General features: G+C 50.7%; 2 protein-coding genes across 5 annotated transcripts in view; one reads left to right on the top strand and one right to left on the bottom strand.

Annotated features, from left to right (window-relative positions):
• The window catches only part of TG (thyroglobulin), a 235,697-nt gene that overhangs the window by 59,323 nt on the left and 160,562 nt on the right, over positions 1-15,812 (bottom strand). The window lies entirely within an intron of this gene.
• The window catches only part of SLA (Src like adaptor), a 36,498-nt gene continuing 20,805 nt past the window's right edge, over positions 120-15,812 (top strand). For 2 of the 4 annotated variants that reach the window (XM_043483792.1, XM_043483791.1), the window contains exon 1: positions 11,435-11,627. In XM_043483792.1, the coding sequence (XP_043339727.1) occupies positions 11,450-11,627 (178 nt within the window). In that variant the 5' untranslated portion in view covers positions 11,435-11,449. Of the gene's footprint in view, positions 301-11,434; positions 11,628-15,812 lie in introns of those variants that run through there. The other 2 variants (XM_043483793.1, XM_043483795.1) reach the window with 2 other exon arrangements.

Genomic DNA, 15,812 nt, shown 5'->3' with positions numbered 1-15,812 from the left:
TTGCAAAAAAAAAAAAAAAAAGAACAGTGTTGCTATCTGCCCTGTCCTTACAAAGAGAAGTCTGCTCGGTGTGGTTGCTGAAAACAGGAACCTGTCTCCTACAAGCCTGCGCCTTCCTCGTTTCTAGCAGAGGAAGTGGCAGCCGGTTTAGCAACTGTGCTTCTCGATAGCATGGGCTCCTCTGCACCGGCGGGAGGCTCACTCTGCCACGGAAGTAGCAGCTGATGGAGCGGTGGTAACAGTGCTCCTGACGGTCCCTCCTCTGCGACTCCCAGGGGAGAGCGTGCCCAGCTGTTGAAGGTATCTGGGGGGACATGGCAGGGGCTCTGGAGGGGAGGTGTCGGGACCCCTGAGACACACAGCTGGCAGGAGGTGGGCTTTCTGGAGACAGACGTGCTCTGGGAAGACAGGCAGAAGTAGGTCTAAGTGAGGCCTGGTGGCTGGTGAGTCGTGGCTGTTCACTGATGGGGAACTCTATGCCAGGAAGGGCTGGGAGAGCTCAGACTGGGCACGCTCATGCCAGAAGGAGATCTTCCAGCCACAGAACATTCTAGCACAGAGCAGGCTTCGCACTGTGGACACTCCAGCTTGCTATTAGACTTTCTAGAAGTACATTCTTAGGTGAGACATTTAAATCTCTCCAGGCCTTCATTCTCTCCTCTGGGAAGTGGGAATAATGGTACACAACTCACACAGGTATTGGGCAGATTGAACAAGCTAACACACGCAAAGTGCCCAGGCCAGTTTCAGACACACAGTAGGGGCTTAGTAAAATGCTATCAGCATGGAGTCATAACGTCTGTAGCTGGAGCCCAGGCAGGTGGACATCACAGTGGTGCTTCTAGGTATCTGGGGTGTGTATCTTCTTGGGAAGACGCCAATGATGACTGATGGTAATAAACAACAAGAATCCAAGTAGATGGGATTTTTATGGCGCATATGATTAAATCAAAGGCAAACATGGGAGGCATATAAAAATATGAAAATAAAATGCAAGCATTAGGAGAGATATTGGAGAACTAGAATTTTCTAAGGAACATGGCACACTGCTTATCCTGCTAGGTCCTTCCATGTCCAGAGAGCCTGGTGTATCAGGGAAATGACCTGGGTTTTAGCCTCAGAATGTCCTGAATCGGGGTTGTGCACACAGTGTGAAGGGATAGAGTCTGCCCAGCTGAGGGGCAGGGGAGGCATGAAAAGTTATTTTCCTGCAACCTTTCTAGCAATCCTGTTAAGATTACCATGATTATTTGCTTCCAACAAATGAGAAAATGAGGTTCAGAGAGGTTAAGTGATTCATCCAAGTCACACAGCTGGTAAGAGGCTCCGAGGGCTCCAAGGGCTGAGACGGGGAGGAAGAGCCCCACCTAAGTGAGCTGAAGTGTGGGGAGGACAAAAGTGTGTATTTAAAGCAGTGCTCATTGCATTAGGAGAAATACGCTCCATTGACTGCAGAGTGTCTTCTTGTAGGTTGCTGTGAGATGCTGTACTGGGCTGTGGTTCTTTCAAAAATAGGGAGGTAAGCTCAAGTAAAATTTCTGGCAAAATTTGGTGCAAACTATAGTCTCCAGTTGGGAAAATGTTAATCAAGAGCGCTTAAGGAACTTTTCTAGTGTTCCAGTAGCTAAGACTCTGAGTTCCCAATGCATGGGGCCTGGGTTCGATCCCTGGTCAGGGAACTAGATTCCATATGCTGCAACTAAGACCCAGAGCAGCCAAATAAGTAAATAAATATTCAAAAAAAGAGTGCTTAATAGGCTCTGAAATATATAATGGTAATAATAGGAAAAAAAATTATGGAATAGGCTGAGAGCTATTTAGACTTTCATGTCTTAAAACAGATCTAGAATCAGGGAAGTAAGACCAGGAAAACCTACTGTTTTAATCAGCTCCACCTGGGCCAACATTCTGGGTTGGTTGCCAGGGAACTCACTGTGTGACTTTGGGCAAGTCGATTTGCCTATCTGAGTGTTTGCTTTTTCCTCGTATTATAATAAAAAGAAGACCAGCTTCCTTATGTGTTTGTAAGAAGTTTAAATTACATACAATATGTAGTGGATGCTAAATACTAAATAGCAGCTACTGTCATTCCTGACCCAGACAATTAAAGCACCCCAAGTTGCTTGTAAGTTCATCGGCAGCAAACAGTAGCGGGCAGTGTTCAATACGACGGGTCAAACGGCACAGCCGATGACCTGGTGATTCCTTTCTCGATTTTTCAGAATGCTTATTTCTACCTGTTCCTCCATCTCCTTTAAGTGAAACAGCTATAGGTAGGTTTGTATTGCACTGAAATCATCTTCCTAATACAGAAAGAAAAAAAATTTCCCCACTCTGAATTTCGAGAGCTGGCAATGTATTTCCAAGGGGAGTGGGTCTTCCTTAAAGACTTAGAAATTATTCATCTTGGTAAACCCCAGTCAGCTTCCTGCATTAATAGATGCTGCTGGGTTTTAATTTTTCATCTGACATTCAGCAAGAATTTATTCCCCCAGCTCTGAGAAGCTGGAGCTTAAAATTCTCATTAAAATTTTCCAGCATGTCAAGCTAGAGCCTTTGATTCTTGTCAGCAACATGAGGGACCTGTTAGTACATTTATCCTTCCGTCTGTCCACCCACTCATCCATCCATCCACCCTTCCCTTAATGAATAACGCACTGAGGCCGTACCCTCTGACTGATTTCCTCCCCTCCCACCTCCCCAAGAGTTCCAAAGGAAATAGGGACGCTGGGTACATGGGGTCCCAACCACTTCCTCCCATCTGAGAACCACCACGGGGGGAGGCAGTTCATTTTGTTACGGTAACTGGAGCTACAGACAGAAACCGTGGGGCCTCCAGTCGGCTCACTTTTGTTGCCAAACAGCCTTGCAAAGTCACACTTCCCTCCTTGGCACCTTCCAGGCAACTGGGACCATGGCTGGGGGACTTGGGGTGGGGTGGGGGGTAGGTGGGGAGACTCCAGGAGCTTCAGACCACAGTGGAAATTGTCCCCCCGATGGTCCTTGGGGGAAAGGCCCACCCTGAGAGAATAGGGCTGCCCCTGAGAGCACAGCCCTGCCTGCCTGCATTGCGCTGGGTACTCTGTAGGTGATATTTTTAGCCACTCGACTGAATGCAGTAAGCCCTTACTACGTGCCAAGCACCTGCTAGGTAATAATTTCTCATTGAGCAATAGAATAAAGAAAGGATTGCGTGCTCAGGGAGCTTATAACCTGGGGCTGTTGAAGACACGAATCCATAATGAGGACTTGTGGCGTGAGCTGTGAAGGGGCCAGAACCCTGGACAGAGGGCAGAGGGGAACCCGTTGTCAGTGAAGTCTTTACCTTTAATTCTCACATTACCCCTTGGAGGCAGCCACGCTCCTTCTCAGAGTACAAATGTGTCATCTCCCCCTACTCTTCTGGACCCCCACACCCTCCAAGTCACATGGACAATCAGCTTAAAGATTACAGCCTCTGAATAGAACTTGGAAGAGGAACCCAATTCCAGATACGCTACTTTAGCAATATACCAATTGGTTTATCTACTGAACAGCTGTGATGCAACTGACCTACAGGCACACAAGAGCAGCGCCACGATCTTGTCATGAAAAGGGGTCAATTTAGCTTTATGCAACCCTCTGTCCACCTCCTTATGACTCAGAGCAGAGGACTTAAGAGCCGGGCTCCGGAGCCAGACGCCTGGGTTCAAGCCCTGCCTCCTCTCTTACCAGCCCACTGATAAACCCAGACAAGTTATGCAGACACTCTGGCTTTAGTTTCCTCATTCCTATAAGAGGCCTGATGGCCGTGGTGTGCCTCTCCCGGGCACAGGGTCTCCTCAGTTTTCATCTCTTCCTTTTCTTTCCCTTTGGAACTTCTAGTGTGTTTCAGGTCTGAGTGAACACAGACCTCTGTCTTCACGGCACTTACGGTCACTCATCAAACCACCACACAAGTGAGTGTTAGAATCATAATCCGCTTTGCAGGCAAGGCAGGTGACCCTGAGCAGGTAAGGATGAACCCCTGAGCTGAGAAAGGGTAGCACGGGGGGTCCCCCCCAGGCATCTGCAAGTGATTCACGTGCAGCTCAGCACATGCAAAGGCCGTTAAGAGACAAAAGAGCAATTTCCGTCTCCCTTGATAAGCTCGTGAGCCTCACTGGTGGTTCACGTATCTGCACAAAGAGCATAACCCAAGTCTTGCTGGGAAAAGTGATGCAATACAGGAACCCCTAACTTCACCACGCCCGGGCCCAGGCATCCAGAGGCCCTCTTGCCTCTCCGTCTGCGTCACTATTGACCTCCACCTTCTGATGAGACCTGCATTTCCCAGGCATCTACGTTTGAAATGAAAAGCCCATTTCACCTTCACTGCTTTCCCATTCTGGGCAATTGCATATCTCTGTGATCTAACATCAAAATAATTGGCTTTCTGACTGTTTGCTCATTGCCAAGGTCTGTGATTGCCAGCTTGTAGGTTATGTGGGTATCTAGGACCTGGCCTGACTTCATTTGTAACGTGGTTTTTGTCAGGAAGTGTTCAGTGTTCAACAGCCTGGGAGATACCATATCCCACCAGCCCTGTGTATTGCGGGGTGGGGAGGAGGAGGGGGGTGGTCATTTTGAGTATGAAAAGCTGATTTAGAAAAGAAAAAAAAGAAATGGGGAAATTTTTAACTTTCATATCAGTGAGATGTTAAAGCCACGCCAGGAATAACTGGATCGCTCACCTCTCCACCCTGGATACCGCGTTTTACGGATCCCGCTAGGTCTGGGGTCAAGGTGCTCACTTGCAGCACATTTACTGTTGGCAGAGAAATGAGCAACAGAGCACTCACCGCCCCCCCGCCCCGCCCGCCAACACACGCACACACCCAGCAATGTGCTAATCTTGTAACACATACTCTTTAATCCTTACTTGTGAAAATTCATCAAGGAAGCTATGGCTAAGCTCAGTTTTAAAACAGAAATGAACAAAAAGCAGTGGGAAGAAGTTTAGCAACTTCCTAAGAGATGAAACTGAAATATGCCCCAGCACCAAGAGGTCCCAGATCTGGATTCTTCCTCTGACATCCTAAAATGACCGTAAAATGTTTTCCAGGATGTGTCTATCCTGGTCTCAGGGTAAAGCTGAGACTCCCTGTTATCCTGAGGGTATACGAGGTCCTCTTCCGGACACCCAAGGGTGAAAGGAACACAGGCTCATGGACACGTGGGTCAATGCTGATAAACGGGCAGTGGCTCTTTGTGGTGGGAAGAGTGCTAGATGGTTGGGGGTGGGGGGTCATAGCACTTATCCAAAATTATTGAGCAGCCTTGAGCATATGGCTTGCCCTCTCTGAGCCTTTTCTTTGTAATTGAGGACACTGAACTGCTCATCTCCAGTTGGTGCTTTATGATATCCTAGGGTCAGAGAGTCCTCTCTGGAGAAGTGAAGGGGTAGGGAGTGCTGAGCCCCCAACCCCCAATAAGCTTGCTTTTATCTATTTCACATGTTGAGCTTCTGGAGAAACTTTGTTAGAACAGGTTACAACCAGCCAGTTGGACCACAGGCTCCTTCTCTGCAGAGGGACAGAAGAACAAGATGGGCCTGGGGAGCAGGGAGGACGGTCCTGTGGCTGCACCTGCCTGGTGAGGCCAGCTGGGAACGATATGGGTCACATGGCTGGCACACCTGCCGAGCGAGGTCAGGATGTGGTAGGGTGCCCCCGGAAATCCTGAGAGATTTCTGGCAGGGGAGCCAACCGATGCTAAGGTCCTGGCCCAGCTCTTAGGGCCCCTGCTGCGGGTGGCAGACCGCAGGCAGCCCCGAACAAGTTCCAGGACGGTTGGGTAGGTACTGGGTACCACTCAGGGTGTGGGGTGGGTGGTAGTTGAGACAAAAGGACCATGAGCCACTGTCTGGCCCAACCCTTTCCCCATCATACTTGAGAACCTGAGGCCTAAAGGAGGGGAAGGACTGCCCAAGCTTGCCCGGTGACCTAGCTGGCCACCCAGTACCCCTGGGGATCCAGCGGGTAAATCTGTAGTGATCCCATCTTACCACACTTATCTCTGCTTCAGATATGACCTTAATTTAATCCTCAAAACAACCCTTCAGGGCACGGATTAGTATCTCAAATTTCTGCATTTGGAAAGGGAGGCTCAGAGAAGCGCAGCAACTTGCTACAGGACACACAGTTTGACCCCTGGGTCAGGAAAATCCCCTGGAGAAGGGAATGGCTACCCACTTCAGTATTCTCGCCTGGAGAATTCCACGGACAGGGGAACCTGGCAGGCTATAGTCCAGGGGGTCACAAAGAGCTGGATATGACTGGGCGACTAAGCACGCACGTTCAAGTTTCATAAAACTCACGTAGCTATCAGTATGGCTAGTTTTTGTTTGCTTTGTTTTGAGCTTTTTTCTCCCCAGAGCATTTACAGTTCTTCAAAACAATGCTTTGAAAGGCTGGAAAACTTCCCACACAATTCACTCCTGCCCTTCTGACCACCCCAGGCCGCCTACTAGTGGCCGTGACCTCTGAACCTGAGCAGACCTTATCTCGCACTTCTCTCCTGTCTTTCCCCCTCCCCCAGTTAAAACTCCAGCCCTGGGCTTCCGATCACTGCAACCGGACATCCAAGAGACCCCTGGGGACCTCCGTGTCCCCTGGGCTAAAGGTCCCCCCCAACGTTTATGGCCCTCAAAGCTTCCTTTGGCGACCTTTCAAAATCATTTTCGGTTGTGATTTTGGACTAGACCCGAGGGCAGGCAAGCAGGACAGCATTCCATGGTGGTTTTGAGAATGGGTTTGGGAGTCAGGCAGACCTGGTGTAAAGCCTGGCTTGCCTTCTTACCGCTCATGTGACCTTGGACCCGTTCCTTAGTTCACATCACCTAAGAGCAGGGCTCTTGTGAGAACCTGGGTAGGGGAGTGTGATGTCTGTAAAATGCTGGGTGCCCGGCAGAGGAAGGGCTGACCACCCAGGGGCGGTGCTGGCGATTCTGTGGTGAGAGCTGCTGCTGGGGTTCGGAGGTGATGGGTGACGAGGCCCCCACCCGTGCCACCATGCCTTCACACCTCAGAAGCAGGTCACGTGGACGGACTTGTCGCTGCCACACTCTGTGGGAGAGACACCTGATTCCAAAGGGAGGGCTGCACCCCCAAGGGAGCGCTCACCTCCCGACTGTCGCCACGCTTACCCGACCGTGCTAGACCTGCCTTCCCCGGGTTGGGGCTCCTCGAGCTGCCGCCCCCTTGTCACACTATGAAGGGGTTCACGTTGCCTCCTTCCCCAGAGCGAGGCTTGGCCTTAAGGAGCACAAAGTGGATGAGACGCACAGAGTGGTCCTGGGATGCTGCCCCGTGAGCGGCGGGCGCCGTGTCCACCCGGTAACACAGAGCCCCAGACGGAAACATCCCTGATCTGGTCAGACAGAAACCAGTCTGAGAAGGCAGGGCCCGCATGACTTGACCCCTCCATGCCAGGGGTCCGCTCAAAGGGTGGCCAGCCATTTGCTGACCAGAGTCCTTTGGGGACCCAGCTTCCTCCTGGTGGAGTCGGCAGCATGGCCCTGGGACAAAGGCTCTGCAGCCAGGGCCAGTAGGCGGGCCCCTGCATCCCTGCTCCGCGGGGCTCCGGACGGGTGTGTGGGCAGGGGAGCCAACAAGCTGACCTCCACACTGAGAAGGTGAACGCAGAAATTCTGCCTCCCAGGATGCCAGGAAGATGAAAGGTGCTGGCATCTGCTCATCACCCACACAAACCACCCTGCCCATGTCCTGAGAGGTGTAAAGACAAGGCTTGTATTCTGTGTAATGGGACTTCATAAGAAGGTGATGATGGGTCTTTTAGTAATCATTTTCAAAAGGTCACTGAAATTGCTGGAATTGAAAGAGGTTCAGCAGCTCTCTCCTTGGAGATCACCTTTTCCATTCAGTTCATTTTTAAGAAGAGGAAACTGAGGCCCGAGTTTTCACAGAACAAAAAGCAACATTGGTCCGAAAATGGGGGGATAAAGAAGAGGTGAAGGCCGGTTTCCACCCTCTGACATCTGACATCACAAAGAAAAGGGGTGAAGAACCCAAGGCTGCTCGGAGCCAGTGTTAATTAACTCATTTCTCTCTGGCCCTCTCCTTATTGTTTCTAGAAGCAATTATGCCTTTCATACCCTCACTCCCACTTCCAGCCACTGCACAAAACTGTCACAGATTAAATCAGATTGCTCAGCCATTTCATTAGGGAAACCCCAGCTCTCAGTCTCTGGGGGCACTTTCGCTCTTCTCAAATCAAAGCCTCCTTCAGATGAGTTCGCTCCTCCCTGGAGATGATAGGAAATCAGCCAGCAGACCTCTAAAGAGCAGGTGGACTGATGGTTTTTCTGACTAGCACGGGTGGGATAAGGAGCTTACAGTCCAACACAGCCCCTGCTCCCGGCGTGCGCCCACCTGCCAGATAGAAACAGGGAGAAGACAAGACCTCGGGCTCCTAGCATCCACTCCATCTCGTCTCGAGACCTTGGGTATGTTTCTTTCCTTGGATGGACCTCAGTTTTTTCATCTGTAAATGCAAGTTTCAAATCTTTTGTTTTCCTGCATTGTAGTTCCTGGGCTTCCCTCGTGGCTCAGATGGTAAAGAATCTGCCTGCAATGCAGGAGAGCTGGGTTCAATCCCTGGGTCAGGAAGATCTCCTGGAGAAGGGAATGGCAAGCCACTCCAGTATTCTTACTTGGAGAATTCCATGAAGTGGGCAGCCTGGCGGGCTACAGTTCTTGGGGTCACAAAGAGTCGGACATGACTGGGCAACTAACACTTTCATTTTCTTTGTAGTTCCTGAATCTTTTCAAAGAGCACACACATCCTTGAGAAGAATGATAAAGTTGTTGGAAAGAGACGAAGTTAGAATTCCCTCTGATAGATAACAAAGTCTCTCTGTGCAACTTTCCTGGACTTGCTGATGTAGAGATGAGAGTAGAATGTGATGGCTGGAGGTCGTCACTTGGAAGTGGCTGGGGGAGAAGATGGACCTGGACTGGGGCTAAGACATGCTGCAGGGAAGGGGCCCGGGGGTCTGCAGGGGTGAGAGCTCACCTGCCTACTGGGCGCTCGGGGTAGGGGTGAAAGGCCCAAGCCCTGGGGTCTAGCTGATCCTGCAGACCAAGCATCAGGCTGCAGGGAGAGAGGGGCATGGTTCCGAGGGTCAGCAGCAGTGCTGTGGGGACCCTTGGGAGTGCGAGGGGGCAAGGTGGGCACACATTTGAGTGATATCTCCACAGGGAGGCCTGCAGAGCCACTCCCCATGTGTCCTGAGAGCTCCACTAGAAGCCCTGGTGACCACAGACAGGGCGGCTGAGGGACTGGGGTGACCACGGGCTCCAGGAAGTCGCTGGGAGCAGGATAGAGGCAGTAAGGCCTCTCAGGAGGTCTGTGCATCCCATGCAGGGCGCCGGCTCCCCAGAGCCAGTCTGCTTACTTCCCCCTTCCCTGGACAAACCTCAGGTGGAGCCCCAGAGGCGGCAGCCTTCCTGCCCGCTGGGTGGGACCCCAAGGGCCCCCTTCCTCTGGGCGCTGGCTCAAGGCCCCACACAGCAGACACGAAACTTTAGAGTGAGGTTGCTGCTGCCTCCACTAGCGTGGTTTCCCCAGCACTTTCTTTGAGCACGTTTCCAGGAGTGCCTGCACCACACCCAAGACAAAGAAAATTCACCCCTGCCCCCCGGAGCCAGGGTAATGCTGTTGAAACCCGCTGGCCTGCAGGAAAGGCCTGCCAGGGACAGAGCGCCCCCTTGGCTGTATTTGGGGAGGGGGGAGGTGAGATGGCCGGGGGGAAAAAGGGCCCTGATCTTGCGTCAAAGCGGCCTCACCCTTAAACTACCCTCATTGTTTCCAGTCACAAAGACCAAAAGGTCAGAATGCAGGCCTTCTCATTTGAGCAAGTGGCCCATCCAGCCATATGCTCTGCAGTGCATTGTAAGTTTAGAGTCTGGACAAGTCTTGTGATTCTCTTGGGAAGAACTCGATGATACTACAATCTCTCAGTCTGATTTATAAGTGATAAACTTCATGTAACTAGTTAAAATAGATTAACTTTCAAAGGACATGCTTTCTGGTTTTCCTTGTTTCACAATATCCCACATAGACCCCCCTTCCATGCCTTCCCCCCACCCTTTAGGAAGTGGTGCACACCTCCCTCAGTCTCTGAAAGGCCTTGCTCTGGGAGCATTGATCTGTCCAGTATCTGAACCTGAAATGCATAGAGGAAGGATGCAATGGTTGGATGGGCTGACTTCAGGGCCCTTTCAAACTCATAATGCCTCGATCTTAAACTGGAGACAAAGAATGGGGTGGAATGCAAGTTTCCAGGTGGGCTAGACACTGGCTGGGGGATTCCGTCTCATCAATTTTCTTTGTCCTCAGGGACGGGAATAACTCTTGTCTATAGGTGTGGACTTCCTCTGCTTCAAGCAGCCTGAGAGGACACTTCTATGCTGGGATCATTTAAGCCCCTTTCTAAAATACTTGTATGAAGACCCAGAATTAGAGCTTCCCTCACCATGGACTTTCAGAAAATATACTGTAAATGGCAATAACTAGCAATTTTACGCCTATTAATTTTTTTTTACGCCTATTAATTTTCTGCCAGGTTGTGTTCTAAGCGTTTCACAGGCTTTATCTATTAATGTTGCAGCCACAACCCAATGTTGTTTTATTATTATTCCCCAAAACAGGCAGGGAAAGGTCAAGAACTTCCCCAAGGGCATCCAGCTTCCATGCGCAGAGCCAGAATTTGAACAATTATGGAAGGATGTTGCAGAGACTTAGCATTTGAACAGTATGGAACAATTAAACCAGAGACTTAGCATTCTCTGTTCAAGTTCCAACTTCCCCATTACATGCTGTGTGACCTTGGACAAAATCCTTCCCCTCTCTGAGATTCAGTTTCCTTTCTGCAAAATGGGATAAGGGATGCAAGGATGCTACGATAATCAAAGGTGACAGCAGGTGCCAAAGTGCTGTAGCAACACAGGAAGCAGACAACAAACAGCCTCGTTAGGGGTTTTCACTTGTCCCCATTGCTTAGAGCATGTTGAGAAACTCCAACAGAATAGACAAGGTGGAAAGAGAAAGTACCCATTTCTCATCCCCTTTGGGCTGCGGAGCCACATAACTCCTGCAGGGTAAGAGCTCCGGAGGCCGGGACTGTGGGTGTTGAGGGTCCGGGCTCCGGAGACCCTGGGGTGGGGAGTCTGAGAGGCACTCAACCCTCACACAAACACTGCCGGCTGCTGGCTGTCAGCCGTACGAGGAATGGAAACTTTCTCCACCAACAACACTTGCTAGCAACTTCCCTCTCTGTGGTTTTTCTCTGTCATTCCCTTGATAAAAGAAGTAGAGCTGCGCAAATGTAACCAACATTCACGAATCTCATCTTCACATAAAAACACCCGCCTTTCAAGAAGCGAGCGGCCTGAAAAAATGATGCAGGATGTATTCTAAACTGGGTCATTCTCCACCCAGAGGGCTCGGCGCGTGGCTGACTCCCCGTGTGGATCCCCTGTGCCGTTGGCTTCGAGCGGCTTCGACAGCCCGGGGAGAGAGGAAAATGGGAAACAGCATGCGATCCACCCCGGCGCCCCCCGAGAGGCCTCTGCCCAGCTCAGAGGGTAAGTCTGGTTTCTTCAGCGAAGATGGGGCAATGGGGCGCCTGACAGCTGTTAAAACAGGGCAATGGGTACATAGGGCTTCCTTATACCGTCTCTCTTGCTTTGCCTGTGTTAACATGCTCGGGATTAAATGCTAAAAATTATCAACAATGGTGGCCTGCCAGGATGCTAAGCCGCTGGCATTTTACGATGGAATTTCGAAGCAGCTGGTTCGATCATTTTATTTCATTTATAGGTGGGGAAACTGAGGCCCACAAAGCAAATGCAATTTGTATATTAGCTATTGGTAGAGTCAGATTTCTAACCTAAGCTTGTCTGGTTCTGAAACCTAGGTTTTTTTCTACCATTCCTTGCCAACCGTGATATAATATTATGACGGGTATATGATATTATCGTGGGTACATAATGTTCTGATGGATATATAATGCTACAAAAGCTCGGCTAGAACGTTTTCAGTGTAACTGGATGAAGCTAGCCACTAGTCCTAAGAAATCTTCCTGAAAATAAAGGAATCTTTGTGAGCATCTGTAGGACAGCAGGGACCAGGTGTCCTAGAAAGAGGGCATAGTGTGGTGGGTTAATTGAGGATGACAGGAACAGCTTTCTCCAGAGATGCAAGGCTGAGCCCAACTCTCGAAGCCACAGTCATTCAGGGATGGCCCGAGAGTTGGGAGGGGATACTGGCAAGAAGAAAGACAGGCTGAGAGCAAACCCATGGTTTAGAGGTGCAGGCGGCTGCCAACACCCTCACCTTTATTTCCTATAAGAACAGTGAGGACGTACCAATGGGTCCTTTAGGGAGTCAGAAAGGGGATGGCCAGGTTTGGTGATCCATCAGGTCTCCAGGGTGAGTCTTGGGGGCTTTGGGACACTTGGATCTCCCACCTTCTATCACAGCACCTGGAGTCTGATCGCCCTCTCCTGAGGGGTGACCCCACCTGGTGCCCCCGTGCCCCTTGCAGCACTGAACTGGGCCAAGTTCACAGGCATGGCCCAGTACAATGTCTGCTAAGCACAGCTCCACACGAGCGGGGACAAAACCAGACCAAGCCCTGTCTCCCCACCTGCCGCTTAATCCATGACACCTGTGACCCCTTGAAATAGGAGCCACCTTCTCATTTCTTCCAAAATGGAGCTACTCCATATCCACGGTCTCATGACTCCTCAGATGCCCCCAGGTGACTACGCGGAGACCCTCCTGTTCCGTCCTTGCTCAAGTCAGATGCAGGGCAATTCTAGTGACCATCCTGTCCAGCTCCGCAACACCCCTCCCCAGACCTAAGGGGGAAGACAGTGAGAATGTTCCCCCAGACAAAGGAGGCGGAGCCGCGTGATTAGGGGGCGGGAGTGAGTGCACCCCGGGCAAAGTTCCGAGCTGTGTGCAGCTGTGCAGAGTGGCTGAGGCCTGAGCGCCTCTCCCACCTCCTCCCAACCAGCTCATGTCAGTCTCCTGCTCTGACCGTGGCCACTTCTAGAAAAGCGATTCTGCCAGGCCCAGGGCCCCGGCTGCCTGGGGGAGGCACCACCCAGGAGCCCATCTTGTGAGGTCGCCTCTCCCACGGGGGTGGCGGGGGCGGCATGCTTGAGCGAACGCCATGAAAACACGGGCCTCCAAGGACTCGCCTATTTGCCTTTATTTTCTCAATGCAAATCATCATGAAATAAGTTTCTCTTTTTCCACTGTGTGGGTGGGAGGGTGCCTCTAGAGAAGAGGGCCAGGGGTCTCCCCGACCCTCCGCCCCCTGGTTCCGAGAATTCCCCAGGTGGTACCCAATTTACGATCCAGGCAACCACATCAAGTGCTGGCGGCCGGTGGCTTTTCCATCCCCCACCCCTGAAAAGTTTCCTTTGTGATCAGTCCTAACTTGATTTCCTCTTTCCTCTGACTAAGGGATGAGGTGGTACAGTCGATGCTAAGTGAATTAGTCTCGATTCAAATGATGTCAAGAAGGTGGGTTTGCATGGAACAAGCACCTTTCAGCCAACACTCCTGCTTATTCATTTGATTGGTCTCGAGGACCCAGGAGGTCTCCCGGGAGCAGAACCTTTAGGCCAACAGACAGTGCTTCCACTGACTTCAAAAGCCCCACAGCTCCAGGCTCCATATACAGATGAGCAAGAGGCCAACAGTGTGGACTTCTAGACAAACAAGTGTTCTTGAGCAGGACTGTGAATGCCTGGGAATATGGATTTGCCCGTCTGTTTTCTCCTCAACTAAGCTTTCCAGACTATTCCTGATTAGTTCCCAGAGACAAATACCATAAAACCCAGAGAGACAGCAGGGCTTGCTGGAAATAGGGCAGGTCTCAGAGGCAGATGACCTTGTTGGGCTTCTGGTATTGTCCTGCAGGGGCTGCCTGACCACAGGGAAGTCACTCAGCCTCCCACGAGGCAGGCTGTCCATGGAGATCAGAGTAATTCTTCCCTAACAGCGATGGGAGCACAAAGCAGCTACCTGACACATGTGGGTGGAAGCACTCCTTTTTTAAACTCCATTTGAGGTTATCCCATGGCTCTAGGCTGTGTCTAAATGGTCTTCCCCCCTGCCCCCACCCCACCCCGGAAAAAGTTTTAAAGTGGGGATTCCGTGACTTGTTCCCAAATCATCCCAAAGAGCTCATTTTCTCTGCAAATTCTATGCATGGTTCAGACTCCTGTTTGGGGCCAGACACAGGTGGAACAAACTTGAGTAAGACCCAGGGAATTCCCAAAGAGCTAGGAAATGGCATATTTCCACCCTAAAAAGAGAATTCAGTCACCTTGCTGTGATCTTTTTCCCCTCCCTATTTCTAACCTTATCACCCTGACCTAAAGTGAGATCTCACTGGCAGAGGTGGTAACACAAACCCAGACACTGCTCAGACCCCTCTCTATGCAAGGTGGAAAGAATGCTAAACTGTGCATTTACATAGCATCAAGAGTGCTGCCCAGGTGGATGGAAAGAGGGGTGGGTGGGGTTCTAGGGAGGAAGAAGGAGCAGGCAGTCTCAGAGCCAGGGGACTACTTCTCAGTGGGTGGTGCTCAGACCACCTGCCTCGATCCCCTGGGTAACCATCAAAAACGCAGATTCCAGGACTTTCCTGGTGATCCAGTAGCTAAGACTCTATACTCCCAATGCAGGGGACCCAGGTTCAATCCCTGGTCAGGGAACTAGTTCCCACATGCCCCAATTAAGCATTCACATGTCACAGCAAACACCAGACACAGCCGAATAAATAAATAATTTTAAAAACTCACATTTCGGGGCCCCACTCTAGACCTGCTCATCAGAATCCAGGATGGTGGGAGGGGGCAGCATGCCTCATTTCCTACAAGTCTCCTGGTGCCTCTTAAGCTGCCTAAAGCTTGCAGACCACAGACCTGCTGCTACACCAGCATGCAAGGAGCGAGAGAGGAAAAGCCAGCCTGTCTCCCTTGTGTCTCTCTGTCATTGATTGTAAAAAGCGGAAATTCAAGTTACTTAGTGCTTATATGCACCAGTCATGAGGCCACATGCTTTAGACACATCAACTCTGGATTCTCACCTAGAGCTGAGGTTCATCCCTGTTAGCATCTCCACTTGGCAGCTGAGGAAACTGAGGGATGAGATGGTCCAGTTACTTGCCTGAGGCCATATGGCTGGGATTTGGGAAGCCAGTGGCCTGAATCTAGAGTTCCCCTATCACCCCGACATTATATGCCTGGAGGGAATGGACTTACTAAAAGGACAGGTGTTCCCTAGGATGAGGGACAGTGTGGTCACCAGAGCAAATGACACAGACACTCAAGTGGCCTTGTGAAAGACAGACAGAAACCCAAGTCAGCTCTTAACTAGAGGCACATTCCCCATCTGGTCTCACTGACTCCACTGCTGGTACATACGATGGCTTTAGGATGAACATCATTCAGTTTTTGCACTGAACGTGTAATATTTGTACATTTCATGGATACCATGCAAATTATGACCAATCCACCAAACCTGACTTCACATTGGTTAGAATGGGATTAAAGATTTTTTAAAGTAAATTAACATTAAAAAAAAAACACAAACACTAGGCTCAGAGGGCTAGTGTTTCAGCATACAAGGAGTTCCCTGGTGGCTCAGATGGTAAAGAGTCTGCCTGCAATGCAGGAGACCCAGGTGCAGACTCTGGGTTGGGAAGATCCCCTGGAGGAGGGCATGGCAACCCACTCCGGTATTGTTGC

This window comes from Cervus canadensis, chromosome 12 (genome assembly GCF_019320065.1).
Source record: "Cervus canadensis isolate Bull #8, Minnesota chromosome 12, ASM1932006v1, whole genome shotgun sequence".
Classification (NCBI taxonomy): domain Eukaryota; kingdom Metazoa; phylum Chordata; class Mammalia; order Artiodactyla; family Cervidae; genus Cervus; species Cervus canadensis.
The sequence above is the reverse complement of the archived record's forward strand: the minus strand, read 5'-3'. Positions and strand labels throughout refer to the sequence as shown.